This window comes from Pezoporus occidentalis, unplaced genomic scaffold (assembly GCF_034315485.1).
Source record: "Pezoporus occidentalis ecotype Australia unplaced genomic scaffold, CSIRO_AGI_Poc_V1 ctg37, whole genome shotgun sequence".
Classification (NCBI taxonomy): domain Eukaryota; kingdom Metazoa; phylum Chordata; class Aves; order Psittaciformes; family Psittacidae; genus Pezoporus; species Pezoporus occidentalis.
Window position 1 is genome coordinate 5,959,687 of NW_026915691.1, and position 16,888 is coordinate 5,976,574.

The 16,888-nt window shown below is 43.1% G+C and overlaps 1 protein-coding gene across 26 annotated transcripts in view; it reads right to left on the reverse strand.

The window, feature by feature from the left end:
- The window catches only part of FBRSL1 (fibrosin like 1), a 533,983-nt gene that overhangs the window by 88,812 nt on the left and 428,283 nt on the right, over window positions 1-16,888 (reverse strand). For 19 of the 26 annotated variants that reach the window (XM_062631525.1, XM_062631515.1, XM_062631533.1 and 16 more), the window contains one exon: window positions 10,429-10,482. The exons of the other annotated variants lie outside the window; for them this stretch is intronic. In XM_062631525.1, the coding sequence (XP_062487509.1) occupies window positions 10,429-10,482 (54 nt within the window). The remainder of the gene's footprint in view (window positions 1-10,428; window positions 10,483-16,888) is intronic. 26 annotated transcript variants of the gene reach the window in all.

The window sequence follows — 16,888 nt, forward strand, 5'->3', positions numbered from 1 at the left end:
AGGAAGGGGGGGAGCAGACAACTGCTCATTTACTGCATCCATCCTTCTAGCTCAGCCTCCTTCGTCATTCACAGAGCCAACAGCCTGCAAACTCAGGGATGGAGCAGCAGCTGCTGATCCAGGGAACTCACCATTGTACACCACCCCTCCACATGGGACAGGGCACTAGCTTCCAGCTCTTTATCCACAGAAACTGGAGTTCCTTCTCAAAAACCTTGTTCTTCATGAATTGAGGAGAAACAGGGGAGAAACCTCACACAAAAAGGTGGGGAGGGGATGCAGCACAACCCAGAAAGAGTTGAAAATTATTTGGAGAGCACTTGGCTCTTTTCTCCCACCTCTTCATCATTAGCACTGGAAGCAACACAGCTGTCTAATGGCAACTTCAGGCACCCATGGGCCAGCGAAGCGACATTTTCCACACTTAAATAACACTGAGCTGATTTAATTACTGCACTTAATAGTAACAAAAGATGTCTCAATTTAATCTTCAAACGGCCCTCCAAGATCAAAACACAGCTGGCTGGATAACAAGATGGCCTAGGCCAGCAAACAAGTAGGTCCAATTTGCTCAAGAGCCACATCCACTCCTCGGTATGAAAGGCCAAGGAACACTTGTGTGTCGAACGAATCAAAGACAGCAGCAGTCCCGTCACCCTCCTCCCTCCCTGCCAGACTTCTGTTATATAGGAAAAAATTAAAAGGCAGCTGATTCACGGGTAAAGAAATGCAACATGATAAAAGAACAAATGATGTTGGGGAGAGGAAGAAAAGAAGTAAGAACTAACAGGTTCTGCTTTTATAATCCTTCAAGATGATTAGGAATGAATGGATCAGATTAAAATCACATGGAGACAAAGGAAGGTCTCTAACTCTTTTGTTTTTCTTTCCATACTGGACAGAAGGAGACAGCTCATTAAGGAAAGCCTTCAAGACACAGCTACAGTGAGGAACAACCCAGCTTTTTTCATTTAGGGTTGGCTGTGTTTGGGCAGAAAAAGTTGGAAATGAACCATTTACTTCTAACATTCTCTAATTGTCCCTGCTGCGCTGTGATTGTTACTTTGTGCAGGCTACTCTGAGAAACGTCCCTCCCCTGAGCAGCGGTCAGTGTGTACTGCTACCCGCACCAGGGCTGGGTGTCTCCAGGCTCCATGAAGGAATTGTTATGTTTTTGCACATTCCATTACAGCTAAACATGGAAAAGTTACAGTCAAGCTTTCAGCCACTGCAACATTCCTGTGATCCCCTGAGCAGTGTAAGAGTCCAAATTAACTTCCATGTTGTACACAAGATGTATGTAGCTTTCCAGCTCCCCCTCACAACTACTGATAGTAACACGAGGGGCACACAGCCCACGTTTTTGATCCAAGTTCTACTAGAACGAGATGCAAACAAGTTCAACAGACATCAGTTTGTTGAGCTTTGTGGAACTACTGTGGACTGACAGCCTGTGGGATATCGCTGCTGACAGCTTCAAAGGTTTTCCTAGTAATTTTTCCTAAACTTTCTCTCTTGATGGAGAACCATGATTAGGTAACTTAAGTGTTCCATTTTCCTGGAGCCCTGAATCATGTGTTTTGGGGATTATGGTTTCCTTGAGTTCTGTTTTTCATTATATACAGAGCTTACTCCATCAACAGCGGCAGTTCTTAAACAAGAGATGATGTCACTGGCCCGTGTACAATGAATATGGAAGACTTGAGGACAAAGTGGAATTTGCTACAACTCTCGTGACTCTCCTCTCCATGGCCCATGACATGGTAGAGGAATACGATGTCCTTGTTTACAATGATCAGACAATCGAACGGTTTGCTCAGATACCCTGGGCAGGCATGAGACATCAAACAGAACCACAGAGTCACTTAAGTGGAGGGACTTTGAGACATTGCCTGGCTCAACCTCCTGCTCAGACAGGGGTCTTATATGATCTTCTATGTTCAGCTGAATCTGCACACAAATTTTGGACTAATTCCCTCACTGTCCATTTAAGTGCCTTCTTTTCCAGTGACTTTGACCCTGGATAAACCTGTACTTTTAAAAACACATTAGTTTGCAATAAACTGGTGAAGAAGTACTCATAGTTTCAATTCATAATGCCGCCTCCCTCCTGATCTGTGCTGAAGCTGAGAGACTGAACCTTCACACTTCAAACGAGCTGGGTGGGGTTGGAACTTGATGATCTTAAGGTCCTTTCCAACCCTAACTATTCTATGATTCTATAATTCTATGATCTGCAAGTAGGAATAAAATTTCCCATCTCTCTGCTGAACTGGTTTCATTTAAGCAGGGTTGAACCTTAGCTTAAAACCACATTCCCAACCAGTTTCAGGTCTAGATCAGTAACAAGAGCTCTTGAGGAAGTATTACTGCTCAAGCTTGAGCTAGTGCATGTTTCCAGTTTGCCTATTTGTTTAAGTAAGTGACAAAGATGGGGGGGACCAAAAGCAATCCCCCTAACTAGAATTCACAAGTGCAACCAACTAGAAAATCTCCCACCTGCTTCCAAGGAGGGAGTCAGATTTTCTCAAAGCCTGAAAGCGGGCCCCGCTCACTGTACATACAAAGCGCCAAGTGTGAAATCCTGACCCCACTGCAGTCAGCAGCGAAATTCCCATAGATTTCCTCAGGGCCAGGATGTTCAAACCTGTTCAGACAATTCATAAACCACCATTTCAAGGGCACACCTTTGCATGAGATTCCCAAGGGCCTTTTGAGTTTTGACTTAAATGCCTGGATTATTTTTACAATTCCGGTTATGGGTTCTTTGTTCACAGGGAGTTAAGCAATACAAAGAACACAGTGAGAGAACAATGGAGGTATTACCATGCATGATTTGCCTTAAAAAAAAAATTCTCTTTCTTTTCATGAAGTTATAGATCCAATTTCAGCCTTTATTATCACTTTGCCATGTGAGAAAGTGCTTCTTAATTTTAATAAAGGAAGGGAGCTTCATATTTCAACAAGAGCTAAAATGCTTCATGTGATACAGAAGGTGGAAAGCTCTTGCTAGCAGCTACTGCAAACCAGATCTGGGGAGAGAAAAGGAAATAATCTGTCCACACCAAGTAAATCGATCTTGTCTAGGACATACCTAACGGTGGGCAGTAGCCCAAAGACATCTTGTCCAATGAGATCATTTCTGCCCCCTCCATTTTAAGGGAAATGAAGAGCTTGCTCTGCCAAGCACGTATTAACATGTCACTTATCACAAAACTTGGGGCCCAAGCAAGTCCATATCTTACTGTAGTCTATGGTGCACCACTGGACTACTAAGGATCCTTCCACTGTGTTAACCAATCTGGAGAAAGAGCCATAAACGATTCAGAACCCTTAAATCTACTTTGCCCTGAAAAAGGAGTCTGTGGTATATTTAAGGAGGTTCTCACCTAAAACTTAACTGCATTCTATTTTACGTGAAGAATGACTAATTTAACCCAATCCACAAAGGCATATAAGTGCCCCCAGTAGACACAGGCTTGTGCAGCTTACCTTGAAAAAACAGTATTAGAGGCCCACCACTCCCATTTCATGCTACTGTACACATTTTAATGCAGAAATGTTAGTTGTGTTTGGTCAGCCGAAGCTTCAGATCCATTCCAGTTTGAAGTGCATTATGTAAATTCCTTTTTCCCCAAAGATGACCAATAGCCCTATTACTTTATAGCCTTTCCCATTAGACCCTGTTTACACTAGCACTGGAGCTGTAATAGCAAAATCCATCTTTAAATATTGTCTTCAGTGGTAAGAAGTAAACATAGTTTAGTGAAATTATTTCTAATACTGTTCCATCTCTGTCTGTTCTAGCAAAGGAAATGAAGTTCAGTTTAACCAGAGTACCTACAATCTGCTTTAAACATGCTCCACATGCAGCAGGTCTGCCACAGAGTGGGGGGCAGAGCAGTGAAGCCCCTCACCTACTGTCAGGGCCCATTTGTTTAGTATGAACAAAAAGCAAAGCGAGAGAAAGCAGTTCACTCACCTCAGCTCTATAATATCTGTAGCCTTTTTTTTTTTTGCAAAAGGCTGAAAAATTCAGAGTCTCACAAAGTAAAAACTGTCCTCTGGTTCCAATACCAACGGGCTCCTTTCAACCACATGCGACTTCTTCTTTCACTCCTCAACCTTGGCAAGTACCACACAACAAAACTGAAGGCAATACAGAGTCCTTTGTAAAAGGCCCTACTTGGGCTGCAGCTACATGGTCATCTAAACAAACACTACCATGCACAGTCCCAGTCTTCTCATTTTCCACAAAAAATCCTCAGGCACAGGTAGGCAACGTGTCCTGCACAGCACGGTGTGCCCTAAGGGAACACACAGCACAGGTCTCAGCCCTGGATGCCCCAGCCACTGGGGCATGTTACATGGGCATTTGACAGAGGAGCACTGAGAGGGACAATATGCTATTCACTGCATGTGTTATCCATTGTTATTCATTCTGTACTCTGAATCTCAGCACAAGGGAAAAAGCAACCCTACAAAACTGGGAGCCATGTATGGAACACATTCCTACTCAAATGGCAGCAACAAAAAAATCAGCAAGACACCTCCTGACAAATTTCAAGCCAGATCCAAAGAGTGAAATGGAGAAACCAAAGCAGTAGAAGCAATTAGCATTTATATATTCCAACTCTCTTGCATACAATTCCCAGCAAAGGGATTTAGCTGTGATGAACAGGGCTGTAAGATACAGAGGCGAGATACAGTGTGTTTTTATGATTCTTTTCAGGTAGCTGAGTACGAAATTCCTACCCTTCTCTCTCCTAGGGCTATTCATCTTCTGCAGGTGATGGAAAGCCACTCTCCCAGCCGGTGGTCCTGCTCTCGCAGACCTTAATGTTTAATTGCCACAAATCAATTCCAACCTCGATGCTCAGGCTGCTGCTACCCTGTCCCCCTTTCTACCCCTTTCTCTTTACACTGATCGCAGCCCAGGATCCTCTCATGTTACTAAATCAATCTTCAGACACACCACCTAGGAAAAACAAAGAGGCAGCACCAGGCGCTGCTCACCATGACCAGCGTGATGAGTTGACCTTATGCACAACCACCAGCCTAAACCAAGAGTCAACCCCGTGTGTCTGTGCGTGCGCGCACGTGTGCACACACACATACCTCCTATTTTGGTTTTTTGTTCAACTGGAATTAATCAGGGATGATAAACACTGTTTTTCTCCTGAAAGCAGCAGCAGGGGGATGAAATATGCCTCTTAAGCTTATCAGCTTCAGCGCCACTGAAGAGAAAGCTGGCTTCTAAGCTCAGGGATAATGGGCTGTCCTTTCAGGAAGGTATCAGAGGTCTCAGGAGAGGGAGACAGCACAATGGTGTGACCTTCAGCTAATAAAGCCCACCCTAGAGTCCAAAGAAGCTTGGGGAATATTGACAAAAGTTCATATTTACAACAGCCTGGACTCTTTCCAGATACCATTACCAGTTAAGAGCTGCAGCCTCTGTACGTACACAGGCTTTTATTCTGCCTCCTCCTTTCTTTCTTTGTTCCCAGGCTGGCAAAAGAAAAAATTAGTCAGAAAATGGCAATTCTTCAGCCAGCGAGGCCCCACCAGCATCTTCTGCAACGAAGACACTTCTTTAAAATTTCAATTTCAACCTCAGCACTATCCTCTACTCAAAGGAGATTCAAGGCCTCTCGCAAGGATTCGCAGTGCGTCATCACGCTCACCAGGAAGAAAGCATATGTGTTTTTGTGGAAAATCTGCTGATGTATTTATAATTCTTTAAACAAAAAGGCAGCCAACATATTGTAAAATGAGAAGGCTGGGGTTTGGTTTTTTTGCTGCTTCTTTTTAGTTTTTCTTTCTTTTGGAAACAGGCACCCTCAATCAATGCAGCCCCAGTAAGAAATACAAACCCAAAGCTTTTTCAGGCAGAAACTGATCCCCCTCCCCCTGTCTGCATTGTGGTTAGCAGAATGATGTTTAGGCCGTAACTAGAGTGCATAGGCATGACTGGAATACAAATAATAAATAATATCTTTTAAACTGTTCATACAGTGAAAAAAGCCAATTTCAAAACACAAAAACTGTTTGAAGCAGAAGTTTTATTTTTTTTGCCTCCTAACGGAGTTCCAAAACAAATATCTAAAAGTAAAGGTTTGGAGGAAATCTGTTTTCAAGGGTAATTTCACTGAAATCAATAATAAATCTCAAAACATTTAATGGAAATAATGTCCTCAGCAACAGAGCTGTTTTGACCGCACTTTTCAATCCAGCCATGCCACTCTGCCACTTTTATTTATCTGCCTCATAATTCATCTTTGCCATCCTGAAACTAAACCTGCTGGGGTTCAGAAGGGATCCAAAAACTGGAATATGTCAGAACTTCTCCCAGTAACACCTTCTAAAAGGTGCCTCTGTATCTTGGCAGTTTCATTTACCACGCTGGTATTTACAGGCAGGAAAAAGGCTGAACAGACCACTACAAAGACCACAGTTTTCTTGCTTTTGCCTTCCAGTGAAGAACCATTTCCACCAACTGCTACAGTTACAGCAGCTACACAGGCTCACAAGCAGATTTCTAATTGCCTACAGTTTAGGCCCAAGCATGCGTTTCATCTGTTCTCCTTATCCTGCCCAGCCATATTCGCTGTCAAGAGAGTTCAGATGATTGATTACAGCCTGTCTGAATTGAAAGTAGTCAAATTAGGTATTAATGTTGTGCTTAATGTGCTCACACAAACAAGGTCACTGGTTGCATCAAGACTAATAGGAGATGACACACTGGGACTGCATGGCCCAGGGGACTGGTAACAGGATGAAGAGTCTTCAGTTTATGGCCACTATTTCAAAATGAAGCCCTACAGGCTGGAACAATTACTCAGCAACCTGCCCAAGATCCACTCAGCACAAACCCAGGGTCCTCCATAAACTCATGACAGAAGAACTGCTATCATCTCGACTGCAGCCAGATTTTGATCATTGTCAAAGATTAACGACCCTCTGTCCTTGCTCCCAAACACTGCTCCAAATCACATCTATCCTCCCTCTAGAGGTGAGCTAACAAAATCAATAAGCAGTACTGAATTTAGGACATGGTATAAAACACCAGGGAAGAAATATAGGGTCCTAGGAAGTCAATAGTGTCATCAGAAAGACGAAACCATGTTCCTCCTGGGAAAACAGAAACTAATTCATCTGTGGAAAAGTAACACAGAACCATGATATTCAGCAAAAAAGAGAAAGATGGAAAAGGGAAAGGTGTTGGGTTCTTCCAGAAGGAACCTGCTTGGAAAGCTAGCAGCCAGTAGGGCAAAATACCCATTACATGTATGGGGATGCAGAAGACCACTGAAATAAACCACAATTTTCTACGTACGAGAGAAGGTGCTGCAAATGATAACATGAAACACTTGGAATCCGTTTCCAAGACCACCTCTCTACACACCATTTCAAGGATGCGAGGTTGTGTCTCCTGGCTGCCACCAAGGCCCTAGCTGAGTGCTTTTCATTGCCTAACCTTTAAAACAGAATTGTTTTATTTTTAACAGTGAGTTCCTATTGAGAAGCTCCAGCAACAACTGTGTCTGGTTGTAATTTTATACCTGTTTTCCATGGCAGAACCCCCTGGCTCTCAGGAAGCCATGGGGTATTAACTGTATCCCAGAGAAACAGGCGGATCCAGGACACGTCTTCTGCTGCAGTGGACGGCCAACTGCTCAGAACTGCTGCCTTCTTCACTTCCAAATCCCAACCCTCAGAAAGTCTGTTTTTAAGGTATGAATTTAATAATGAGTATTCGAGATAAAAGGTTGAAAAATCAAGCTCTAGCCTGAGAAGATGTGAATCTTCAAGGATTCAGATGCCATCTGTCCTGGGCATGCTCTCCTGCACCCTGCCTCTGAGCACTATTATAGTGAGAAACCTACATGACCTGCTCGTGTTGTTGCATGACATGGCACAAGACTTTGTCTTCCTTGAGCCAAAAGATAAAAAAAGATCCAGGGCTTGAAATTGCAAAGAATTAAGGCTTAACATCAGCCAAGATGGTGACTGGATCTCAGAGGCCTGCTTCCCTCTGAATTTCTCCTTGCTGCCGTGACGTGTTCACACTGAAAATTCTCCCTTAAGCAACTGCCTGCCTAAAATACAGCACATCCTTACCATAAAGCCCTTTGTTAAAACATCTTTGCCATAAAGCTACAAAACCTTGGCTCCTAAGTACATTAAATCCTTATAAACCTGCCTTCATTTTAACCACACAGTATTTCAAGACACAAAGCGCTTCTTCTGAGAGATAGCACTTTAATGAGGAAAGGGGTAAAATATATAAACCATACCTCATTATAGCATAATTTCTAGGAGACAAGCATGCTGTTATAAAAAGAAGCCATGGCAATTGCATTTCACATAGCTTGAAGATTTAATACTTTTAAGGAGCCACTGCTACTTCCAGCCATTGGTGGTGTTTTGTTTTGAACATAACCGAAAGAAACTAGAGAAATGGGTCCACCAGCAGCTGTGTGTTTTGTATTCCGTAAATTGTTGCAAATGGTGGATTCAGCTCTGCTGCACACTCACAAAATGTAAGGTGGATTGGACAGTAAGAGACTGACTACAAGTTTCTGTGTATACTTTCACCTTTAAACCTCTGTGTTCTTAAAGGTTGTTGCTTTAACACATAGCATGGACATGGTAAATTACCCAAACCAGATCCAATTCAGACTGGATTGAAAGCACTTACAGTGATACAGCTTGTTCACATGTTAACAATGAAGTAGAAGAAACCCATCAACAAAACACTCTATAGGATATGTCTGGGGTACTGACAGACAAATAAATGAAAGTGATGGATATAATGCCCTTTAATACCACCTGCCAGATAAACCAGGGTAACTGGTGCATCCAAGGGACTCAACTGGTTTCAGAAAGTGAGAATACTCAGTGTTTTTAAACCTGAAACTCAGTTGCTTTCTACAAAATGTCAAATGCAACCCCCCCCCGCCCCCGAAAAACCTTACTGGAAAAAAATGTTCTCCCCAAGAACAAACTACCTATCAAAGGAGCATCTTGAATTACATTGGTCTAGAAGACTTTTAAACTTAATCTAATAATAAAAGCCATTATTGATTACAGTTCTTCCACATTAGTCTTCCAGTTGTAACTTCTGAAATAAAAGCTTAGCAATGATTAGGTATTTACCACAATCAGCAGAGGGAAATCGTGAAAAAAGATGAGCAGAAAGGTCACCAGAGAGACAATGAACCTTTGGGGGTTTTTTGAGAGGAGGAAAACAAAACCAAACACAAGAAACAACCACCCTCCTCCCAAGCAACCCTCCCCAAACCCCAACGACAGCAGGGGGATGCACTTCACGGCAGCTTTGACTTGAAGCACATATAACACTGATTGATGGATACTGAAAGCGAAGACACCAGTGGAAAATTAAACCCAACCAAGCACCAAACTGGGACACGTTTTTTTTTGTGTTTCTTGGTGGTACTTCACTAAATTGTGCAAGAAGAGTGAAAATTTCAGCAAATGATCCTTCTAGCTACTGTTACAGATCTGGGTCAACAGCAGGGTAAAAACTGACATGTAACTGACGCCTATAACCTGGTCAGGATAAGTATTTCCTCTTCTCTCTCTGCTGTAGCTTATAGTGAATGAAATTATGAACTGAAGGGTGCTTGTTCTCCCTGATTACCAGAAGGTTCAACACTCACTTCACAGCTACAGCAATGGAGTAGCACTTCTGATTGCAGTTCTGAGAGAGGACATCTGAAGAGAACATAATACACCAACCCTTTCTCTAAGTACAAAATCAATAACCTTGGCTTTGGGTCCTGTTTCAGAGATACTTCTACAATTTTCATTTCTACTGACTCTTCTTCTTTCCATGTTTACAGTGAAAGGATAACGGGTCCCTCCTTCACCATCATCACTCCCCTGTAAGTCACAAGGGACTTTTCCAGCTCTTATCAACTTTGCCACAGAAGACAGCAGACTGGACAAGTCTGGGCCAGCATGTCAGCACAGCACACAAATCCTCACAGCATGTCTGGCATTAAGGTAACCCAGCCTAGCACGTGCCTTCCCTGAACTCAACTTTTACTTTAATATGTTTTTCTGCTTGGCTGTGCAACTAAAGCTCAAGAAAGAAGATAGCTGCAAGCAAGAGCACGTGCTACTTTTGTTTTACAACCTTCCCACTTCCTCCCTTAATAACAGAGGGTTTGGGTTGCTAAAAATGAGAAGCCTTAGCACAAATGTGTAATGAGACCCTGAGCTAACAGGTTAGCTGACATGGAGCTGTTAACAGTGAATTGGCTTGGAGACAGTGGAGGGGAAAAAAAAGAAAGTAAAAAGGGGAGACAAAGCGAGAGACACAGAGACAGCAACCAATTCAGCTGCAAGAAATAAAGCTAAATCAGTCCCAAGTGCCCATGTTGGAGAGACTTGATCTCATACCTTGCTTGTTATCAAGGCACTCCTGATACGAGTCAGCTCCAGTTCCGTTGCGGTCTACAGACAAAACAAAAAGTTTCATTCATATCAAACATAAGTATTAGAAACTTCTCAAACGGCAGCCTTGCTGGAGCAACATGTTACGTGCAAACAGTGCTAGTTCTTTAGGAGGCCACGCTGGTTTGCTGACATAAACTGTGAGTTGTTACCAACAAGCTGCAATGAACTGACACCAGCCTGCTTGGAGGAATGTGTTTTACGTCCCGGGCAGTGAGTGCAGCCAGCCTGCCCATCTGTCTCCACAAAGCAAGTACCTTAAGCACATGGAAGATGAAATACTTGGAGTTAAATCTATCATTACCCTGTCTACTGTAGGCTCTAGGAAACCAAGCGTTTAAACCAGCAGAACCCAAACCATTGTCTGGAATAAACTTCCCTGTGGCTCATGGTGCTGAGCTCCCTTTTGGTTTTCGGCTGCTACATCGTATTAAAGGTAACTGAAAATACAAGAACATGGTTTCCAAACACTACTCTTCTATGGAAGCAATGCTTCCTGTAGTTACAACTAGGGTTATTTGATCCAGCAGGAGAGGAGTTGGTCTGTGCCATGAGAACAGGAAGAAGCTGAGACTCCTGCACTCGTCGGTGCTCCACACAAGGAAGAAAGCAGACAGCTCCCAAACACACACGTAGTCACGCACGTGGTTTTCACAGCCAGCATGGATATCACCTACCAAACCCCTTCATCTGCATTAAAGGTTCAACTAGATCTCACTGGCTGTGTGTAAAAGTGGTTTAAACTGCAGGTTAGAAGAATCAGGTTACAACACGCTCGGTCCTCGAAAGCAAACAAAAATAATGTTCCAGCATGGCTTCTCCTGCTTCCCAATTCAGTTCAACCACAAAAAAAAGTTTGGATGGTCCTTGCGAAAAATATTAAATACATCTGTAAGCCCTGGATAAGCTAGTGCTTTTTTTCAGCAGCTTACATGCACCTTACATACTTTGTTGAACATGAGGAATAAAGCCACTGAGCCAATGAGATAGGTGTTGGCATACACTGAAGGTCCTCAAAAAGTGAATGTCCTGTACATCACAGGCACAAGAAAGCACACAGTGCTAACTCAGTCCTGTTGTTTAACTACCAAGCCAGTTGATCAGCTCACCCATGGCACATACTCCTACCACACCAGCTCCAGTGGCACTGCAGACAGGTCCTCTGCCAAAACAGTCTTGTCTGTGTGGGTATCACAGCTAACAAAAAAGCCACCACTGTGGAACTGGGAGTTAGCAGCACGCCATGAGGCTGGATGGGCGGACAAGCTGTCCAGGAATAGTATTTCAGTCTCACCATCAAGAGAATCGGCACAAGAGCAATATGTTAATTTCTTTCTAAAGATGCTCTTCAGGCCCAAAAGATTAGGGATGCCATTCACAACAGGAAAAATGATGCTACTGAGAACCCTCCCTCCCAGGCACCTGCAAACAGTTGTATTTCTGCACCTCCAGAAAGTGACGGGCCCCTGAACATGACAGGGTCTGGCACTTCTCACGTGTGGCAAATGCTTTCCCACACAAACTGCCCTTCCATCCTTCCTCAACCAATAGCGGCGATGGCTCCTTGAAAGTACAAAGAGATCCAGATCAGAGTTAAAAGGCTTCACATTCAGCAGTACTATTTAGTGAACAAAGCAGCAAAAATTAAAGTTGCCCCAGTGTTTGTGTTGTGTAAATCCCAGATAACAGATCTTCTCCCTAATCCTAATGAGTCCTTCCTATTAAAATCTTTATTAGCTTTCAGCTCTGCAGATTGCCCAAAGGCTCATCAGTTTCCCTATCTCTTAGTACCAAGATCTGCTTTAACTTTTACAAATAGCTCTAAGATATTTCTCAGCTTATCAGCATTGCCAAGCAGTCTGTCTTATCATTACTATTGCAGATAAAATAAATGAGCTCACGATGATATGAATAATGGCATTTTCTGTAGGCTGGTTTCCTATTACGTTTTCAACAGATTGTAGATTTCAATTTAGGCACAAAAGCAAGAATTACAAGGAAGGGTGGGGGCTTTCTTCCCTGTCTTAGGGCACAAGCTATGGTTTTAGGTTCACCTGATGCAAGCTAGTAATTAGTTTTGAAAGGGAGCAGAAGCACCTCAGCTTTGCCCTCTCTGAAGACCGAAAGCGCAGCTACTTGTGGGATGTTTTTTCAGCTGCATTGGCTGGAGAGAAGCAAGGGCTAAACCACACTCTGCCTAATGAAGCCATCTTCATTAGTTTGCTCCCTTCCCTTGCAGACTAGGAACACCAGTCAGGTTGGGAATGGAAAGCATGAAAAGCAATAGAACTGCATCTGAATTAAAAGACGAGGCTACAAAGGTCTCTGACGCCTGCTCAGGGCTGATTAGCACGAGGTGCGTGTGGCACCACTGCGGCACACAGCGGATTCCACAGCACAGGCTGCGGGAAGAGACACAGCATCCACGGGAGACGGGGAAGGGGGAGGATGAACACGTCTCTCCCCTCGCTGACAGCGAGCAGGGAGGTCATGCTCTGGCAACCATTTTCTGGCTGGTCCCTGCAGCAATCACTACAGGGTTAACAGCTTCTCCGCTCCCCAAATTCCTCGCCCTGTCACTGTAGCAAGGTTATCTATTATTGGCAGTGACAGGTGAAAATTAATCTCCTAATTATTTCTTGCTGTGTAATCTGCACTGAAGTAGTAACGTAAAAGGATTACAGTACACCCTCTACGGAAGGCTTTGCTAGAGAGCCAATCATCCAGGGAGATAGGAGGTATGTGGTAAGGAGATATTTATGACAGATTTCCAACCATTTTGAAGGCAGACTATAACTTTATAACCTACAGTTCTGGAGTAAGGATCTACTTGCAGGTATCTTAATAGCCAAAAGGCTTTCTATTGTTGAGTAATCCATGGAGAAAAAAATCCCAAAATTTATACCCTTTATGTCCCTGATTCCTCTTTGGTACAGCAGTTACTGCATCATGTACAGAAGTTTTCTACCCCGACAACAACATGATTGCAAACAACGTACCCAGCTTGCTTTGACTCAGTATTAAAAAGCCTGTAGCTATCTTCCACAGCAACATTTTTTCCACAAGAAGCCAGGCTGAATGCTTTCAAAATTAAAAGTATTTCTAAAAAATCTCATTTTGTAAGCAAGCTAGAAATATCTTTGGTAACAGCACAAACAGCCACCTTGAAAAGCTGCCCTCATGTAAACTCTAACACTTCTCCTACCACCCACCAGAAAGCAAGGTTTTTTTTTTACAGTATTAAAGAATACACTTTTTTTAATCATTCACCCTTTCAATGCAGCCATATAAGGTACAGATGGATGTTCTGGAGAGCCTATTTTTCTACATCCATGTCAACAGCACCATCCTAGTTTAAGTTTAGAAAAACCAGCAATCACAGGTTGCCATTCTTACAGTTTGAAATGGCATTAGCTACCTTGAGAGATGCTCTCGTGCTAAATCCCGCCTGTGAGGTGGCTAATGCAGGATTACTGTTTGTAAAGCTCTGGCAGGGTAAGGGGCTGGGGCAGCAGGGAAGATGACCACCCTGGTGTCACCATCTACAGTCAAGCCCTTCCACCAGTATCAGTCACAGTTTTCAGTTCCCTTGATGGCAACAATTTCTACAGGGCGCAGAAACATCACTGATTCTACCCTCAGTGCTTAAACCTAGCACCATTTTCCACCTTTTTGGAAAGCCAAGCCCTACCACATACTTTGAAAGCCACACAGTAGTCAGCAGAGAGTGGCCACCACTCTGGTTTGCATTTCCAACTGAGTCACTGTTAGGTGAACCAGAACAGATAACTGACACAAAGCAAAACCACCAAGACCACCCCAAAACGGGTCCCAGGCACCCCTCCGGGCTGCAATGTGCGCCCGCAGCCACGAGGTGGCACACGGAATACTATGAAATATTATCAATGAAACACTGAAATCAAAGCCAGGACTTGAGAATAGCCACTGCACCTCCAACTTCCTCATGAAGAGACAGCGGTGCAGACCTGCCTCCCCCTCCAGAGCCTCCCTCTGGGGTCCCTGCACCACCTCGGCTGCTGGAACCTGCCCCAGGGCCATGTTCAGAGAAACCCGCGCATCCCTAACTCAGGGGACAAAAGCTGGACAAGAATTACCCGAGTCACCAGCATTCGGGTTTTAAACGAGCAGCTCCAATTAGGCAAATTCCCCAGCAGTGACAGAGGTGTTAAGGCTGTTCACCTTTTCCTCTGTTGGTTTTAACACCTCTGGGCCTGTGCAGCTCCGTGCTCACCGCTGGGCTCCGAGTGTGAAACGCAGTGAAGGGCAGGTGCGTGGGGATGAATTATTTTCCTGTTTAAAGCAACTGCTACTACAGAAGTTAAGGCTGTATTTAAGTAATTTTAAAGTGCTTTCTTCAGTCAGCTCCTAGGCAATCCTTCGGATATTACAAGGACTCTGAAAACACGTATCCAGCTACCAAGTTTTAGTGAATCCACAGTATCACATATATGCATTTCTACATATTTTATTCGCACCACCATGAGGATAAGGTCGTTTGTGTTTACACCATTAGGACTAGAGATTTTCTTGTCCTTAGGAGCTATTTTCAATATAGAAACAGAAATAAATTAATGCAACCTAGAACAGAACATAAGCCCTTAATGGCTTACCCTTGGTGTTAAATAAGTAAGGGAATTATTCAAGAGCATCTCTCATTTTGCAGACGTTTTAATCTTATGGTTACCTAATCTCTTACATAGTAGTTACGAGAACAAAAGAAATGTGTATAAAGGCAAAGCACCCACCTACTAACATATCAGTACTACTTTTAACAAGCCTATTTTTCAGTAATATGTTTTCCTTATGGAAATCTGAAGAACAAATTCCTATCCATAGGCATTTTCCCCAAATGCTCCATCATCAACCTCATTACGCGATACAGAAATTCTCCCAGGGGATATTATGTAATAGCAATCCCTCCTTCCCCTCCCTAAGGAATATATTTCTCATTACATCTCCTGGTAATTGACCACTGTAGGAAATAATTTCTGGTAAAACCATATGTTTCTTTACCTAGTGCAGAATTTCCGTCTTATTCAGAAGAATAAAAGGCTGCAAGAAACCCTAAAATTTCCATTTCTGATGCAGAATGCCAATCTTTGCTCAAACATGCTATTAAGCGAGGAGCAAGGCGTTCTTATACCTGCCTGACTTCAGATCTTGTAAATTCATAAAGTCATTAAAATTAACCAGGTTACATTTCCTATTCCAATGATACAAATAATTTGACTTGCCTACATCCTCCATAATGGCCTTCAAAAGACTGCTTCATATTCAAATGTATCCAGACAGCACAATCCCTAGCTATTATGGGTCACTTGACACAAGGACGCTGGGAGCCAAGGAAAAAAGAAGAAATAAAAGATTTAAGGCAGAAAATGACATACACATCTGTGCTTCCCCAAAGCAGTGCAGCACAGGGGCTGACTGAAGAATGCAGCCCTCTTCATTGCCACTTCTGTCAACATCTCACCACTAAACATCTTAACAGCTCTTGGTTTAAAAAGCAACAACAGCAAACACGGATATCTGCACCCCTTACCAAAAGTTAGCACTTTAAATTGCATCATTCTTGCAAAATAAATACCAACTACTGCTAAATATCTGTAGTTTATCACTGGAATTTGAAGCACACTCCAATCCCTTCTTTAACTTAAAAAGGCAAGAGCTACTTGTGACACCACTATTCGATTCAGTCAGCCCAGGCCACAAGGTCCAACATGACTGCGTGTCCTGACAGAGTAATACTAGGATGTATTTTGCTATTTATGAGAACAGAGTGCCACTCTCCAATAAACAAGGCTTTAGGTTTCACTCAGAATAACCCACCTTCCAATTTAAAATCACTCTGTACCAGCAAAAACTCAGTATCCAGCTACATAAAACGTGCCTGCTTGTTTTATACCATTAATCTCCTCTGGAAAAGAGGATCCGGCAGCCCGAGCTAGTGCCTTTTGGCTTTAGCACAGGGCAGTTTGAGGGAACCGTGTTCAGCAAAGAAGAAAATTCTTGAAGAGCTTTACAAGTCTGCCACTTGTAGGAAGTTAATGCTGTGTGTATAAATCAAGCAGCTCGCCCTTGTAAGTCTGTATGTGGGGAAAATCGGATTTATACGTAAACATAAACCTCTGATCAGGGATGACCAGAGATTTAACTCTCTAGAAAGAAGAATGGGGAGACTTTTCCTGTAATACCTCAGCAGCCATTTCCAGCTGAACGAGGCTTTCTGTCAAGAATCGATAACGAAGTAAATAATTCCAGTTTCGGCGGCGCAGGGGAGAGCGGTTAAGGACGCTCTCCAAGACCCAAAGCAATCATTCAGAACAGTAACTTACATAACAAGAAATTATCTTTGTTACAGAATTAGGTTAAAAGGACCTCAGAT